We start from the raw sequence: 15,755 nt of genomic DNA on the forward strand, positions 1-15,755 counted from the left end.
CAACGCAAACCCTGCACTCATCTCTCTACTCCCGCGTGAAACACCCTACACGTGACAGCTGGCTGCGATTTTGACTGTCTACCACGGCACAACGTGCCATCCGCGAAGGACGATTTTCTGGCTCTGCGCGTCTCGGTCTGGTGAGAAAGCGAAGACCATCGGAAGGACAGCTCCAGTGTCGCGCTAAAATTCTGAGTGAAACGATCCGTCAGGAAAGCTGGGCGGAGTGGAGGCAGCAGGAGACGACCATGAAGCGAGAAAATGCGCGCATCCCAGAAGGAGAATGAGTAACAGGAGAATAGGCTGCAGACAAACGTGAAGCATGGCAAGCAGTGCACAACATAATCAATTTCTACCTACCCATTCTTACTACACCCACACAAAGTACACGTACCCCAATCCCGCAGGAACCAGTGTACGCCACAGCATGCAGAGAGGTATGAGCTCCTGATCAGCAGACACTAGAGCTCATTCTGGACATTCACAGAAAAAGTGTGGTGTCTATATACGCACTGACGGTAGGGAAGCTCTGTGTGCAGAGTAGGTAGACACTGGGAAAAACTATCCCACGCAGCTACCCGCGATATGCTACCTGGTACTATTTCACCTCTTGCTCGACTTCGTACACGCGAGTCAAGGCGAAAGCAGGTCAAAACATGGAAATCCCGGGTTGAGCGAAGCAGGTATGCATATACGAGCCTTGTTTGCCGCGCAGCTGGAGCTACAAGAGAGGAAATTCATGGAGGCAGCTCAAACAAAAGTACAAGCGAGTATCGTCTCACCAAGACGATGAAACTGACGATTGTCGTGGACTCGGAGAAACCAACATCCTCGCTCATGCTGCCTGCGGCCCACAGCAGGAACAGAGAATGGATACGCAACATAACATCCTCTCCAAGGCCGAAGGGCTGAGCTCGCGGGTGTCCGCCTGTCCGCACACATATGTGTAGTGCATTGCAGGAAGTAAAGCGCCGATGTAATAGAAGACCTACGCAACAACAATGCGTGAGTGAACGTAGATAAAATTTGTCTATGTCGCAGCAGCATCTCATGCAGCTCTCCTCATTTTACAAAAAACGCACAGACGCACGCCCGGGGGAGGCATGCAAGCGTTTCCTCGTGGGCGTAACAAATCCTACCGAGCGAGCGTTTGAACGTTTTCGCGGCAGCGCTTTGAGGATGAGCCTTGATAAACTCTGTGTACGCCGCGATGACTTCTTTCTCCTTTCCGACCTCACAAAGAGGAAGCCCGCAGGTGGCATGCAGAGAGACACTATCTGGCGATGATTGACAGCAGAGTCTGAAGTGCTCCAGCGCGCGCTGAGAAAACAGAGGGCATGCCAACGGCGAGTCGACAGGTCGATTGACGTCAACTAGCGGTGGCAAATGAACAGGAAACTCCAAAAAAATAGACCGCGACTCTCGCATTTCACCGCCTGGCACTGCTGCGTCGTGCGTAGGAGACCAGACGTTTTCCGCGCTAATCTCCCTCGTGTGAAAACTAGGACGCAGTTTTGCTGTACGATTGCATATGCGACGTGAGCGAAGAACGTCATAAAATCAATAGAGTGGGTACCCACATCACAGAACTACCGAGGTCCCAAAGTTGCGAGCACACGAGGAAAACGCATTAGCACCCAACACACGTAGTGTAGTCGCCAGGACCGGCAGCTGTTTCTGCCGGCCCCCATTCGCCATTGAGTGAGCCATGGTGATGCTCGATTGATTTCGTGGCGGCATTTGAGAAACTAGGCAAAGAAAAAACGGAGGCTGTGAAACGTTACGCAAAAACGGAACTTACGGCAGTTTGATTCGTTTTACAGAGGAGCTCGCAAAGGTGCATATGAGCCAATTCATCTTCGGGATTGATTTTGAGGACTCTTTGTAGATGTTGGAACGCCGTCGCTTGATCGCCCTTATGCAATGCAACTTGTCCTGTCGCGGCACCGCACACAGCCGGCATGAGTCGCAATTAGCACGCAAGTCTTATTAGGTGATGTGACCCAAAACACCATGTTCACTCGAAGGGAAAACCGCTTTCTCGATAATTCTGAGTTTCGACTGTTGATTGGCACGCAGCTGCAAGGCAGTCTCTTCACTGTCGCTCGTTTGGTATTTCTGCTTTATTCTGGCTCGCTACTGTCGGGACGCGCTTGCTGCATGACGCCCCTGTCGCATCAGATCTCTGCATGCGGACACGCGAATTCACTCACCTAGATTGTTCAGGATATGTGTGTCATCGGGGTTTTCTTGTAGCAGAGCCTGAAAAATCTCCTCACAGTTCTTCCATTCCTCCCGGTACATGTAGACCTGCAACAATATGAGAGACAACGCCAAATCAGAGGTTTAAAGACACCTTCGGTCCCGCACGCCCACGCAGACGTCGAGAAGCAGGGGGTGGAGAACAAGCACAGATCGGACCTCACTGCACAGCGGATGCGCCGTGATTGACTTGGGCTTCTCCGGAAAAGAAGTATCCGCTCGGCAGCCAATCGCGCGGCCGGTCGTGCGTGTGTGGTGCCGGCTTGGAGGACGTATGCGAAACCGGGCATACGCACGGACCAACAGATGCCTTCTGAACTGCAGCTAGACAAGCCAGATCAACGGGGAACATCCATACACACATAAGGATCTGCGTCTACATGGAATTCGATGAACTACTAGGTATACCTGTGGTTCACAGAACGCGAAAGAAGACGATCCAGCAAGGCCTCGAGAGCGGCAGGCCGGGAACTGATACGTCAAATGGGACAGATCAATGACAGGTTGCAAGCACACACACCCAAGAGTAGAGAAACACGAGTCAGGCGGAGCACTGACTCCGCTGGGCGAGCGGGCCGCAACACAGCACGTCGCCGGAGTCACTGAAAAACAAGTATTGGAGGCAACAAAGGAGCACGAAAGAGAAAAGGAAAGCAGAAACATTCACACAGAGAGAAGACTGTGGTGTGCATGGAAAAGGAGGCAGAGAGACGAAAGGTAGACGAGGACAACCACAGAAAAAAGAAATCGGCGGACCCAAACGCACATCACACAGAGGCATGTGACACGAGAACTACACCAGACGCCAGCGCCTCACTTGTGCGAGATGTAATCGAGCGAGGATATTGTTCTCGTCGATGTGGAGGCATTTCTGGAGCATGGCTACGCAACGCTGTGTTCCTTCCCGCAAGTTTCGGAGTCGCTCCTCCTCGTTGGGTACTGCAGAAAAGAAAGAGCAACGAGATTTAAAAAAAAAACGCGATTTCCCACGGATACGCAAGACACCACGACTATGAAAGTGCATGAGAAAAAGTCCGTCGAATGGCTAACTACAGCGCATGCCCTCTGGCAAATGATGCGATCCGGGTCTTCCATAGCCAAATTTAGTTTGATATTCACGCCACAAGCCTCTCGTCGTTCAAACACAAGTGAGACGCCATACGAACTACAAAGTGCAAAGCTTGACTCGGCTGCAGGTTAGAACCACGGTTTTATACGCCCCCATCGCTACAGTGCAGCAGAGTCCTCCGACACACCAGTCGGAAATAACTACCAAAGGTCTCGCTGCGGACAGGAAGCACCGTGTTTTCAGCCTTCAGTTACGGTCGCGTCTCTCCGCTACCAGAAGAAGCGGAGGCGCGATCTCCGCAGAAGGAATCTGCGAGTCCACGTACAGGCTGCGTCCTCTCTCTCTTCCATTTCCCGCAACTTTTCTTCTTCTGCCTCCGCGAACTCGTCCATGAGAAGCATGGCCAGCACGCTCAACGCCGTGACATCCCTGGGAAGCCAACATACGAAAAGTGAGCAAGACGCTCGGAACTCAGACACAAAGTGCCACGAAAAGGAGGCGTGAGGCTTTCTCTGTCCAGAGTGGGCGAACAATACAGGATCATTGCCACGGGCGAGACTTCAGTGTAAACTCGCGCCAGATATGGGATGCCCTAAACAACTGCCACAGCTGAGAATATAGTGCTTGCTCAAACGGGACTCAATTGAACCGTTTATAGCTATGTTCTAGACGTATTGAGGACCAGCGTCTGGCTTAGGCGAAAGAAGTATTGGGTGTAAATACCTATCGTAGGATGTATGTGGATTTCCCCCTACCGGTTGCGTTTTGCAGCACCGAGCGGCAAAAATCACTTTGTCCACACGCGTACACCTATAGAGACAGAGAGTGGAGCGGCGCCTCGAGGCCGACCTCCGTGAGATTCAGTCAACCGAGGTTCGCAGGTTTGCCTAAGGAACGCGGCGCGTGCGTGCAGCGACGAGACCGGCGAACTGAGGATACGCGGAAACGTAGGAAGCTTACTTCTCGTCCAGTTTGATGGCCTGCTCGAATGCAGCCGCAGCCTCTTTCATTGCGTCCATCTGCGGCACCACCCACACGGAGAGGTTGGCAATTGGCCGGGAGAGGGGAGGAGGGGAAGCAACGCACGAGGAAAGATGATGCCTAGGGCATTGCTGGCACCGATGCACGAAGGGCACTTCGTGCGCTACCAGGACACTCAAATATCTGCCTAGGGTCTCCGCTAAAGCACTGTTGAAAATCCCGAGGTGATGCCTTCGATACCTGGACACACGCGATGTGGGAGAAAAAATTCGTTTATTCAACAACCCGGGTATGGCGCGAACATCGCCACGAACAAGACTATGACCTGATACAGGATAAAGAACGGTAAAACCTTGTCGAGGAGAAGTTCGCACACATATCCGAAGTCTCTACATAAGTAAAGAAATAGACACCCCAGCTGCGAGTGTGATCCTTGTCGTATGGCAGGCTCCCGAGAAAAAGGCACTGAGCCAGATAGCGACGCTACTCTCTAGCAGATCCGCTCCAAGGCAAGGCTAACCTCGTAGTAGGCAAGACCGAGATTGGTGAACAGTTGCGCGTTGTCTGGAGAGAGGTCGATGCATCTGAGATCACGACAGGCAAAGCAGCTGCAGTGTGGCGAAGGCGGGAAAGTGATACATAAGCAGCAAGACACAAGAGCTCCTTGGACAGAGGGAATACCGCTGGCAAAAACTCGACAGTGAAACTCAGGATGTCCACACAACCCGCAAAGCCCTAGCAGGAGCTTCTAGAGGCCAGTGAACGGACCAGCGAAGACAGCGCACAGGCGGCAATTGGCACGACTGTAAACAGGGCGTACGAGAAGACCGCAACTGTCAAAGTGCATCTCCTTTGCAGGAGAGAGGAACGGCTAGCCGGAGCTGGATTCCGGCGTTCCGTGGGTACATTGTCACGACCAAAACGGCAGAGGTGGCTTAGAGGCAGTACTCCCCAGCTGCGTGGCTGAGGCGCGCTTTGTGTCTGGTGCCTACCTCCAATAGTGTCGCACCGCATCTGAGTAGTTTTCTGCCTCGAACCAGAGATGCCCAAGCAATTTCTCCAACTGCAGGTACATTGGAGGGCCCCACCCCATCAAGAGATCTTTGGCTCTTCGGTCGATTTGCAGCGGACGGTCCAGGACGAGGTTGAACAGTCGATGAACTGGCACAGCTCTTCCCAACCTCCAGTCAAGTTGCTCTTCTTTCACACTGTCAGTCGCAGCGCCAGTCTGACCCGGTTCCTCGGAATGCGAGCTGGAGTTCCCGTCCTGCCTGGTCATTATCGACTTTGACATTCCCTGTAGTTCGTCGTCCTTCGCCTTCGTGCCGCTTCCTTCAGACGGTGATTCCTCACCTCCACTGTGACGCGCCCGCCTGCAGGCGTCTTGCTTGTCATGCGCTTTGCTCCTGCATCTAAGAGACGACTCACCGACGTCCTCCTCCTCCTCTTCACTGCACTTAGTCGTCTCTTCGCTCTGTCTCTGTCTTGCATCCTCTCCTGGCTCGTCCCCACTGCTCTCCTTACTTTCCCCCTGTGCTCCACATTCCTGAGCATCTTCGGCACCCCCCACAAGTCCTTCGTGGGTCGTCTGCGTCGCCTTCCCAGGCTCAGCTTCTCTGCATTGTTGCTTCGCTTTGGCGCCGCGGCCTACGTGCATAATTTCAGCCTCGTTATCGACCAAAGCTACAACCGTTTTTGTGCTGTTCAGAGCTGCTTCCGCCGTGCTGTGACAGGCCGCTCCCGGTCTCTTTGGAGCATGCTGCTGAATGAAATCAGAAATAAGACAAATGGCTTCCTCTGCGCGTCCCGCTCGAAATTTAAGGATACCCAACTGGTATATCACGTCTTCGTTCTCTGGATTCGCCGCAAGTTGCTCCTCGCACTTCTTTGTCTCTCGCATGAGATCCGCCTCCAAAACGGCCTTCGGACGTCGTGGCAATCCTTCATCGGCTACCCCCGTGTCCCCAGCTGTCAGATGTTTTCCAGTAGGCCGCTTCGAGGAGTCAGATAGAACAGAAGCTGAGACGCTGCCAGACGGCGAAGGACTCTTTCCCCTGTCCTGCAGTCTGGAAGAGACAATGCCAGCAGCGCGGCGGCGATGAGAGGGATCCTCGCAAGTCTGCTCTCTCTCCGAAGCACCAGCCGCGGCGTCGCAAATGTCCTGGTGAGCAAGCGGAAACAATGATTTCCCGTCCTCAGGGGGAGGCGAAAGAGGCTGTTCAGAGGAGAGAAGAAAGGAATTCCCTGCGCCACCTGCGTCTTTATGCAGAGCCGAATCCGGAGAATGTTGTGCTTCTGCAGATATACATGCAGATACGCACGGAGGCGGTTCACTGGCAGATGTTGCGGGGTGCTGGGACGAAGGAGAAGGCACGCAGTCGCTCGCTGCCCTCAGCAGGGCGGTAAGACACGTGTCCTGAATCAAGGCACGATTCAAAGAAGGAGAGAAGGCCACCAGCCTTGGCAGGCTCTCGCCCGTGGGATTCAAATGACGAGAGAGCGTGACTCGCCGTCGCGACCCTCCTGTCGCCGCGGGGTACCGGAAGTTTTTCTGCCATGTCGTGTTTAGAGAACGGCGGTGCAGAGAGAGATTGAGGCGGGTGGAAAAAGGACCACCTGAAGAAAAGGAGTCTGAAGGGACAAAACAGCAACAGCGAGCAATAAACGATGAGATAGGCAACTCCTAAAAGCTGAGAAGCCAACGTGCAGCCAAACAAAGCCTGTACCAACAGAGCACAAAAACTCTGACGGCACGTATGTACCTCTCTTCTGAGGGCGCATCCGTATAAAACAGAAAATGGTATGTAGTCATGCTTGGTGGAGCCTCCAGCACCGCTGGGGCTGAGGAATACAACGGCGGTCACTACGAGTCAGGAAGCACGGGCCAAAACAGATCTAGCCCCCAGCGAACAAAAATGTCGCAGTCGCGACACGGACGCTCTGAAAACAAGGATAAAAGGGTAATGTGGGAGGGTGCGTGCCTCACGGAAGACGCAGCAGACAACACGGCACTCTCACCAACTTCCCGCAGTCCTTACCAGAATTCAGGTTCGCAGTGCGTCTCCGCAAGGTGTGTGTGGCCACAGGATCACCGGAGGAAATGCCAGTCTTTGGAGGCGGGCGGACTGTGACACCATCTGGCATGATCAGTGACCCAACAGTGTACTGCACAGACGTCGAGGTGGCATCCGCGCTGCGCCCGTCTGTGAATCTACTATGACTTGAACGCGACGAAGCGAAGGACCCTCCAGCTAAACGAGGTTTCCCTAGCTGGGGCGTAGGTGCAGAACGAATCGAGCAGGGAGTGCCTCGAGAGGCAGAGGAGCTCGTCGGCACGCCATCACACTCGTGATACGTGCTGCCGTCGAGTAACGAAAAAGTGACGCTTGGGGGACCTCCCAGTGAAAAACCACATGGAGACGCACCCTGCTGATGGAGATCTATCGTAAGCTGCTGCTTCGCCTGCTCCCCGGGAGAACTCGCAGGTGAGTGCACTACGGCAGAGCCTTTGGCCAGACCCAGGTATGACCCACTTGACCTGGCAGTTGGCTTCGCGTGCCCATTTCGACCATCCATTGGCAATACGTCTGGCATAGGCGCTGGTAACCCGAGAAGCGAAATCGCGTTCGTGGCTGCGATATCAGTATACCGTCAAGATTCCAATGCCTTGTTTAGCCAGCTTACGCCAGTCATGGAGCAAAAGCCTCAATACACCACGAAATCAAGAGGTGAAAGAAAAAACTTGTCGTAACTTCGTAAGACTTGTGGATTGGCGGGCAATTGCATAGAGCTAGCACGACCTTGAGGCTCAGCTGGCAACTGCGGTGACATTCCACGTCGTGTCAGATTCGCGCAGTTAGGGCGTTTTCCAAGGAGTTCAGGGACGGAGCGGGGCGGTCCGTCAATTCGAGAAAGAATGTGTAGCGCACCGAAATATTCGGTGACTCCGGTTCGCACAACTGACGCGCTACGTTCTCAATGGTGTCTTTGCATGTCTTTGTTTGACCGCATGCCACGTCCGCATGCATAGCTCGCGGCCCCGCGTGTCGTCCACAATCGAACCGTGCAGATCCAACTCACAAGCGCGAAAAAAAGCTACCACCGCAGACACACTGAACAGTAGCCAGTAGTTGGAGCGCTCAGTCGCCTCGAGGCATGATTAAAGTGGAGAAGTAGTCGGAACTGCACAGGACTCTCCATATGCCCCTAGCTGCGTGCCATTTCTCCGATGAATCATCGATGCGGGGTGTGACGCCAGCGGGGAACTGTGTGTGAGAAGGAAAGGCTTTTACTCAAGCCAAGAAGGCTGCCTAGGGAATAGTACTCACTTCCCGCTGGGCCACCATGCTTATGCGCGAGCTTGCCGCTGCAAGCTTAATAGAGACGGGTACAGCAGCGTTCGAGTGGGTGGCTTTAGGGCCCGCCATCACGGAACAATCTTCCGCGCTTTCGCGTACGTGCACTGAAGACGTCGCGCGAGGTCGCTGTTCGTCGGTCTGGCCAGCGGTGCTTCATAGGCAAGCGGAAATGCTGACTGTGTCTACGGCGCCCGACCGCGCCAGGGAAGAGAGGCCGGTCTCCACCGCGTGGCAAGCTGTAGCCCGTCCATTTCTGTAAAACAAGATCCTGAACTGTAAGACGACTCTCTGTGTAAGGGGGGAGGCCATCATTTCAGGCCACCACCTCCTGCCCTATACGCATGAAAGTGTTATACCCTGTCCTGGCGACTTACGGGTCACGAATAAAAGCAGTGCCGTAGAGTATTATTGCACGAGTGGAGTGATATGGTTCTCGCTTGGTAGGAGGCGGATGGAGATACATAGCAACGATGTCTCTACCTTTAAGGAACGCATTGCTGCAAAGCTCGCATCGCGTTAGGGGCTCACCTGTCAGTACAGCGCCCACGCCTACTTCGCTGCATACACTGCTGATGAAACGTTCCGTACGGCTGCTACAGTATTCTAGGCCATGCTTCTACTCCAGTGTAGAGTCTGCTGCAGAACTGAAATGACACTGTCACTCCAGGCCGCGCTTGCAGTCTCTTCAATCTTTGCAGCAACCGCTGCCGCGCACTTCGACTTTGACAGCAGTCACTCTCATCATGTGCACGCCGTGGTTGGTCGGTTTCTCTCGCCTTTATATCTGTGCTTGCTTTTCATCTGGGGATTTCTGCGTAGGTTGGCGGAAAGGACTCCCTTATCGCTCGGGTGGTCCGTCCCCCTGGTAGGTGTGACGCTCATTATCTGTTCATACATTGGTATCGTATCTTGTCGTGGGACAGGCAGCAGGCATGTGTGGGAAGCGGAGGCACAGGCTGAACAGAGGCTGTTAGAGAAGGTACGGGGTGGCATGAAAGCAGTGCCGACGCAGAATGGAGGCATGTTCCACCCCAGGAGCTTAGCGGGATGGCGGCGCTTGCCAGAGAACTGCAGAGCGCGTCGAATAACATTGAATGGAGAAGACAAACGAGGCAGCTGGCGCCTTTAGGCAAGACTTGTTGCGTTGCGCCGACTTTTGTGGTGTAGAAGACCGCACACTCCAGGTTCCCTAATAAGAGAAACGCACCACTTTGAGGTATGGACACACTTTCAAGGACACACAACAGTCCGTCGAATGCACCTCTCAGAAGGCGCTCAAAAATATTGAGGAAGCCGCCGCGCACGAACGGGAGCGGATAGTCAGGGACATACTTCAGTCTCGCGATATCGCGGGTGGGTGCGTGCATTTTTTTTGAAGCGTACGTGCGCCCCCATGGACTGACACAGATTGCCCGGAGTGTCGCATGGCTATACACCCCGAAAGCATCAGCTCCTCTGCAGATGAAGACCGACCTGCAGATATTCCTAGCGAAGAGGTTCCGGAGGAAGGCCCAAACGAGGTGGCTCCTGGGGATAAAGCTCAGTCGTCAGCCTCCGAAGGGTTGGACGGAGAAGATACGCCAGAGCGAGAGTCTCCTGATGTCTCTGAAAATGCTCCCCCTCCACGGCCGCAGGAAGCTCAACCAAACCCTGACGATGAAACTCCACCATTCGCTGCGGAAGGCGCTCCGCCATCCCCTGACGAAGAGGCTCCACCAGCCCCTCCGGAATTAGTCCCTGGCGCGCCTCGAGCTCCTGATGAGGAGATTCCTACGGAGCAGCAACGCTCAGAAGCTCCTGAAGTCTCTCCGCGCAGCAGTGCTGTGACGGCGGAACTCACCCCCGAGGAAAAGGTTTGTCTCCTAAGTTCACCTGAGCCTAAAACCAAGCGCATTTCATCATCTACGCAGGAAGCGCTCAAAGAGAAGGCACAGGCCGGAGAAAGGTTCCAACGAGATCCTTGGTAAGTGCAGTTTTACATTGTCTCCAAATTGTCCCGTGACTTCGGCTTACCATCAGGCACTGGTTCTATCTGCTTGTAATCCTTCCTGCAACAACGGCAGTCATTCTGCTTTCCCTTGCTATCTTTGTTTGAAGAAAATCGGGAGGGGAACCTAAACGCGGAAAATACTCCTTGCCTGTTGAGATTTGGGGCACTAGCATCAGAGTCAGACAGACCCGCAGGGATGCGTTGGCAGGAATAAAATGAAAAATACAGTGCAGCCGCCCACTAGCAACTCGTGGCTTTTCTAAATGAACGTTGACACCTCTCTGGTGGTATACGCATCCACGAGTCTTCTTTAAGGAGACATAGCCACTGGGCAAGCGAGCCTGCTGAAATGGCGCAGAGAGCCACTGACACCATTTCGCTTTTTCCCTGAGGAAGCGAGAGTGTGACACTCTCTGCGGCAAACGGGGTCAGACGGGCATCCTTGATGGGGGTGTTATCATATGGCGTAGCGTGGTGTGCGGGTCAGGCCGCCATGCTGCCGTATATGGGTTTATCAAAATGGCTAAACAAAGTTGATATGAGGTTGGTTTTCTTCATAGGCATTGGCTACACGCCATAAATTTATGCCGGAGAATGAAACGCAGGGGGCCTCTGCGACACGGTGACCATACTTGAGCATATATCCATCCACACACGCCCAAATATTCCGCGGCTAAAGGGGAGCCTGAGATAATCCGAACCTAAGCCAAGTGGTGAACAATATTTTCGAACCGGTGGTTTCTCCGGCTACAGGCAGTTTCCAGAAATTGGCGGATTGTCGCCTCGTCCGCTGTTAGAGGCCTGGCACCTCCCCCGTTACTCGCAGACGCGGCGGTCAGGGTCTCCTTAGAGGCGGCACATAATCCAGGCCCCGTAGAATAGCGACTCATTTTATCGACCGAGGGGAAGCAGGAATCCTCGCATATCTCTTCATTGAAGCGGACGCTATGAGAAGGGCAAGAAGAGGATGACCAACAGTCGCCGAAGAGTTCCCGCGAGTACAGAGCTTGCAGCATGCCGTCCTTGGCAATGAGACCGCGATTCTCAAGATGCTGATCTGATGCGATGCCACTTAGAACGCAGCTGTCACGATAGGCCCCGCTATGTGTACCCCAGTGTATCCGGAAGCGCTCGTCGAGTTTGCTAAGGTCGATGCCCTCCCCTGGATGTGGGGTATACCGATGCCGGACGCGTGACGCTGAGTAGCACGTCTCTCCATCCTGATTCGTGCCTGAGTTCGTTGATGCCGCTTTTTCAAAAGCAGCACTGTGATACCCTGATAACGTCGAGCCCTCCGGTGCCCTGCCTGCGCCTATGACAGTTGTAGGTGAAGCGATAATTTTTAAGAGGACTTGACTTGCGAGGAGGAGAGAGGTGGCGTCGACATTTTCCCTCCGCTCTGAATCAACGGAATCCAACAACAGATCGCGGTGAGCACCGTCACTTCGCGACCAGCGCCACTGCGTATTAGGGGGATTGTCTTTTTCTCTGATGCAGACATCCCCGCGGCAGGGGGGACCGTTCTGGTTTCTTGCTCTCGGTCCACGACCAGTTGCTCGTTGGGGATGCTTCTCGCCATCACAACCCACGGGACCTTGCCGGAACCGCGCCGAATAGTTCATGCTAGAAGGTTCGGAGACGTCCGTCGTCATAGCTTCTAGCCTGAGTGTGTTCCAACTGGCGTGATGAGCAGCAGAGCTGGGAATGAACGGCGGCGCGCGCGCATTGAGGCTTGATGCATGCTGTCGCGCCGTTCGACGGCGGCCATCTTCCGTCGAGGAGACAGCCTCATATGCTCCCGGAGCATCGTGGGCTTTTGACGCATCTATTGACTTATCGGCATCGTATAATGCTATCTGCGGCATGCCGTGCTCCACACCCAGCGATCTTTGGACTTCCCCTTCCGTTTTCCTCGGGGTTGTTATGGTACGTACCGAGGCAGCCCAGCAACAAGGATAACCGCTTGAGCGCTGAACAGTGCTGCCAGTCCCTGTGAGGTCAGTCGCGGAAAAGGACCTGTGGAGCTGTGCTGATATCTGCAAGGGAGCGTTGTTCACGCCTGACTCGGCGCTAGGGGCAAGGGAGCCTTCGAATGCCGCGACTCGGGACCCCGGTCCACACGGAAGACGTATCGAAAGCTCGGTTCGTACCTGGCGTTCGGAGTTTCTTTCTTGACGAATGCCTGCCTCTGAAGTCGTGGCGGCTGGGTTTTCATGTGTCACTTCGAGGTTGCCTCCACCGCCCAGAGCCCCTGTCGGTTTGGTGGTGCCTGGACAGGGAGATTGGTCACACAAGCATAAACAAGTGGAGCGCACACAACGACGGTTACGGACAGTGTATTTGATCTGCTCTAAAGCCAGTCGCGTAGCTCCTCAAAGGCACCTACTTTCTGCTAGTCCTGCCGAGACTGGCATCTTTTCGTCTCGGCTAGACAGGCCTGCAAGAGCTTCTAATGGAATCGCACAGTCTCCGCCTTCCGGCTTCGCCGTATTGCCTGGATTGGTGATGCGAGTCGGGTCTTGCACCAGAGTCGTGGACGAAATCGCCGAAGGTGGAATGGTCTCCCGTGATTCGTCGCAGCTATCGTGGGGAGCAGTAACCCGCAAAGTGTCGCACGCGGCTATGCGAGCTGTTCGATCATTCCCATCAATACCCCCCGAAGGCAGCAAAGGAAAGGCTGGCAGACCCAGTTCCTCCCCAGAAGCACCCCATGTCGACGTGCCACAAGATGTGCCACTCGTTGCTTCAGCCACGTCTGTTGTTGTATTCTCCAGCTCCCTCGATCTACTGTTCTGCTCTCTGTTACTCGAGAGCTCTTTCCCTGTCTTCGGCGACACGGTTGCTAGTCTCCGTGAGGATATCCTGGGCTCGGAGGTGTCCGCCTCTTCGTGGTGTTCACATCCTCCCGACCAAGACGCCTCACTGGCAGTGCTTGACCGTTTGCACAACGCCGGTGGCTGCCATGTCTCTTTTGCGCGGAAGCACTCTTGTGGAGTACCGTGTTGCCACTCATCAGACGAGCTTCTGTCTACCAGTGTTGGTCTGGAGCTCTTTAGCTCTGCGTGCAACCCATGCTCCGCCCCTGGCACGGCGCGGCATGGTGCTGGGTTTCGTCGCGCAGGCGAATGCCGCTTCAAAACCCGTGGGAGGGGCACCATCGAGCGCCCACTCGAGTCCGCACCCCAACTTCGTAGATGATGCGGAGAGGAATGAATCAGGGGAGACGCTTTCCGGGGAGAGAGGTCTGGTCTTTTGCGAAGGTCAGCTTCACCGTGAGCAAACCTAGAATACGCACACATTTCTGGATAGCACTATGTCGCTCAGTGCGCTCCGCCTGAAGCCAACCGCTAACAGAGCCTTATCAGCCGTGTATCGTCTGCAGCCAACTTTACCTGCACTTGCTCCCATTGAGACATAATTTTGGATTTCGGCTCCAAAATACGCACAGAGATGTTTTTAGGGTCTGCTTGTCTGTCGACGATTGGAGCTCGGCGGCGCAGTGGGCGTATCCACATTTAGGATCAGTGCACACTTGCCCGTTTACAACTTTTGCGCACCACTTTGTCCGTTGAAGGTTCGGTGCCATGCGGAGTTCTTCCTGCGTACAGCACCATTCCGCTCGAACTGATGTTTCACAGCACAGCTGTCTGAACTTACTCTTCCGTTCGGGAGGGGACTGGCACTTACCAACGCGTGAGCGTAGCCACAGTCGAGACCCTCGGAACACCGGCCACCGCCCCGCTTGTTCTGCATGAAGGGACAAAGTTTGGTCTTGTAAAACTTGGTGGTTCTCAGATCCGTCGCATGAATTGGCCTTCCCGCTCGTCTCGTCGCTGCGAGCTGAAGCAGCTTACGAGAAGGGGGGAGGAAGTTCGCGCTGTCCCCAGTGATCGACATCTGCGTCAGAAGCTCGCGCAGATCAGTTTGCGGTCGCGACGAGTAACATAAGCAGGAGATTTTGTATATACACACACTGTCGAGGACGAATCATGTGAGCGATCCACCGTGTTCCAGTTAGGGCGAGGGCGGAACCGACTGGACAAACCACGCCACTCGGGAGAGTGTGGCGAGGGAGGCGAGCAGCATCGCATAGAACGATGCGTTTCCAGCGAACTGATGAAACCCCGCTTTCAAGTTTCCTCGTTGCCTGCTGAGGCAAACAGCATGATCCAGTAAGGGGCACCTGGGGAAGAGGGGCTGAAACGCGTCACGGTCGCGCCCGCCGCCTCTGGTGCCTTTCCGCAGTCCGTCCTCAAAGCAGAGTCATCTTTGAGACTTTCTTGAGCATCGCTTGTTTACGGGGGAGTCTGCGAGCAATACCAGTGTACCCGGTCTCAGCACAGTTAGAGTAATGCGGCCCTACGGCTACGCGGTTTTGACCGATTGAGCTCACTGCGAAAAAAAACGCGGTCGATCCGGGAGACAGTTGTTGATCGGCCGTGAATTTTCGCGTGCTCGAAACTGTGTCGTACACGGAAATACTACACAAGTTCCCACTGCAGTGTGGAGATTCTGCTCTCGAACACCGAAGCGCAGCCGCCGGAAGATGCACAGTGGCTCTTGTCGCGTTCAAGACAAATTTGTTTCACTGACACACATGCCGGCGAGAAGCCCATATACTGTTGCCAAAACTGCCGGCTCGCAGGGGAATTATCACTTCACATTAGCGGCGTATTTGGTATGCAGGAGGTGGGAAAATCTGGTAGTCAGTCGCTAACATGAAGGAATCGCGTATGTAACACGAGCGTCTTGCGCTGCGGATGGCCAATCTGTTGCTGCCTGCTGTTGGCAAGGAGGCGTTATGGGAGGACGCATGCTTCTCCAACGCCTGCGACTGACATTCGGCGCAACTGCAGCGTCGTTAGCAAAAACCTCGCGAAAACCGACGTTGCCGTGATGCTGGGATACTTCTGCCCCAATTGCTACGCGTCTGCACGGCTCCTTCGTCGCTTCAAGAAGGAATCAAATCCAGATGCTCCTTTTTCACTTGTGACGGTGTTGTTTCCGTATGATCGCTACAGGTGCTACATTCGTGCGACAATAGACGGATGAATAAGGTACTTCGGACTCTGCCCTACTTCTCGATGAATGTCTC

General features: G+C 54.4%; 3 protein-coding genes across 3 annotated transcripts; 1 reads left to right on the plus strand and 2 right to left on the minus strand.

The window, feature by feature from the left end:
* Positions 1-183: 183 nt before the first annotated feature.
* BESB_027660 (tetratricopeptide repeat-containing protein) lies at positions 184-7,906 on the minus strand (the record flags this gene model as incomplete). The annotated part of the gene is made up of 11 exons (XM_029361440.1): positions 184-303; positions 783-844; positions 1,140-1,320; positions 1,802-1,935; positions 2,214-2,310; positions 3,080-3,201; positions 3,657-3,760; positions 4,292-4,350; positions 4,833-4,896; positions 5,305-6,943; positions 7,351-7,906. 11 exons carry the CDS (start codon positions 7,904-7,906, stop codon positions 184-186), a joined length of 3,138 nt encoding a protein of 1,045 aa, XP_029215340.1.
* Positions 7,907-10,094: 2,188 nt separating this feature from the next.
* Positions 10,095-10,637, plus strand: BESB_027670 (uncharacterized protein; the record flags this gene model as incomplete). Its single annotated transcript, XM_029361441.1, has 1 exon — positions 10,095-10,637. One exon carries the CDS (start codon positions 10,095-10,097, stop codon positions 10,635-10,637), a length of 543 nt encoding a protein of 180 aa, XP_029215341.1.
* A 724-nt stretch (positions 10,638-11,361) lies between these two features.
* On the minus strand, positions 11,362-14,557 carry BESB_027680 (uncharacterized protein; the record flags this gene model as incomplete). The annotated part of the gene is made up of 5 exons (XM_029361442.1): positions 11,362-12,516; positions 12,811-12,929; positions 13,047-13,942; positions 14,053-14,258; positions 14,348-14,557. The coding sequence occupies 5 exons, from the start codon at positions 14,555-14,557 to the stop codon at positions 11,362-11,364; spliced, it is 2,586 nt and encodes an 861-aa protein (XP_029215342.1).
* Between the last annotated feature and the right edge of the window lie 1,198 nt (positions 14,558-15,755).

Source organism: Besnoitia besnoiti (genome assembly GCF_002563875.1).
Source record: "Besnoitia besnoiti strain Bb-Ger1 chromosome Unknown contig00015, whole genome shotgun sequence".
Classification (NCBI taxonomy): Eukaryota; Apicomplexa; class Conoidasida; order Eucoccidiorida; family Sarcocystidae; genus Besnoitia; species Besnoitia besnoiti.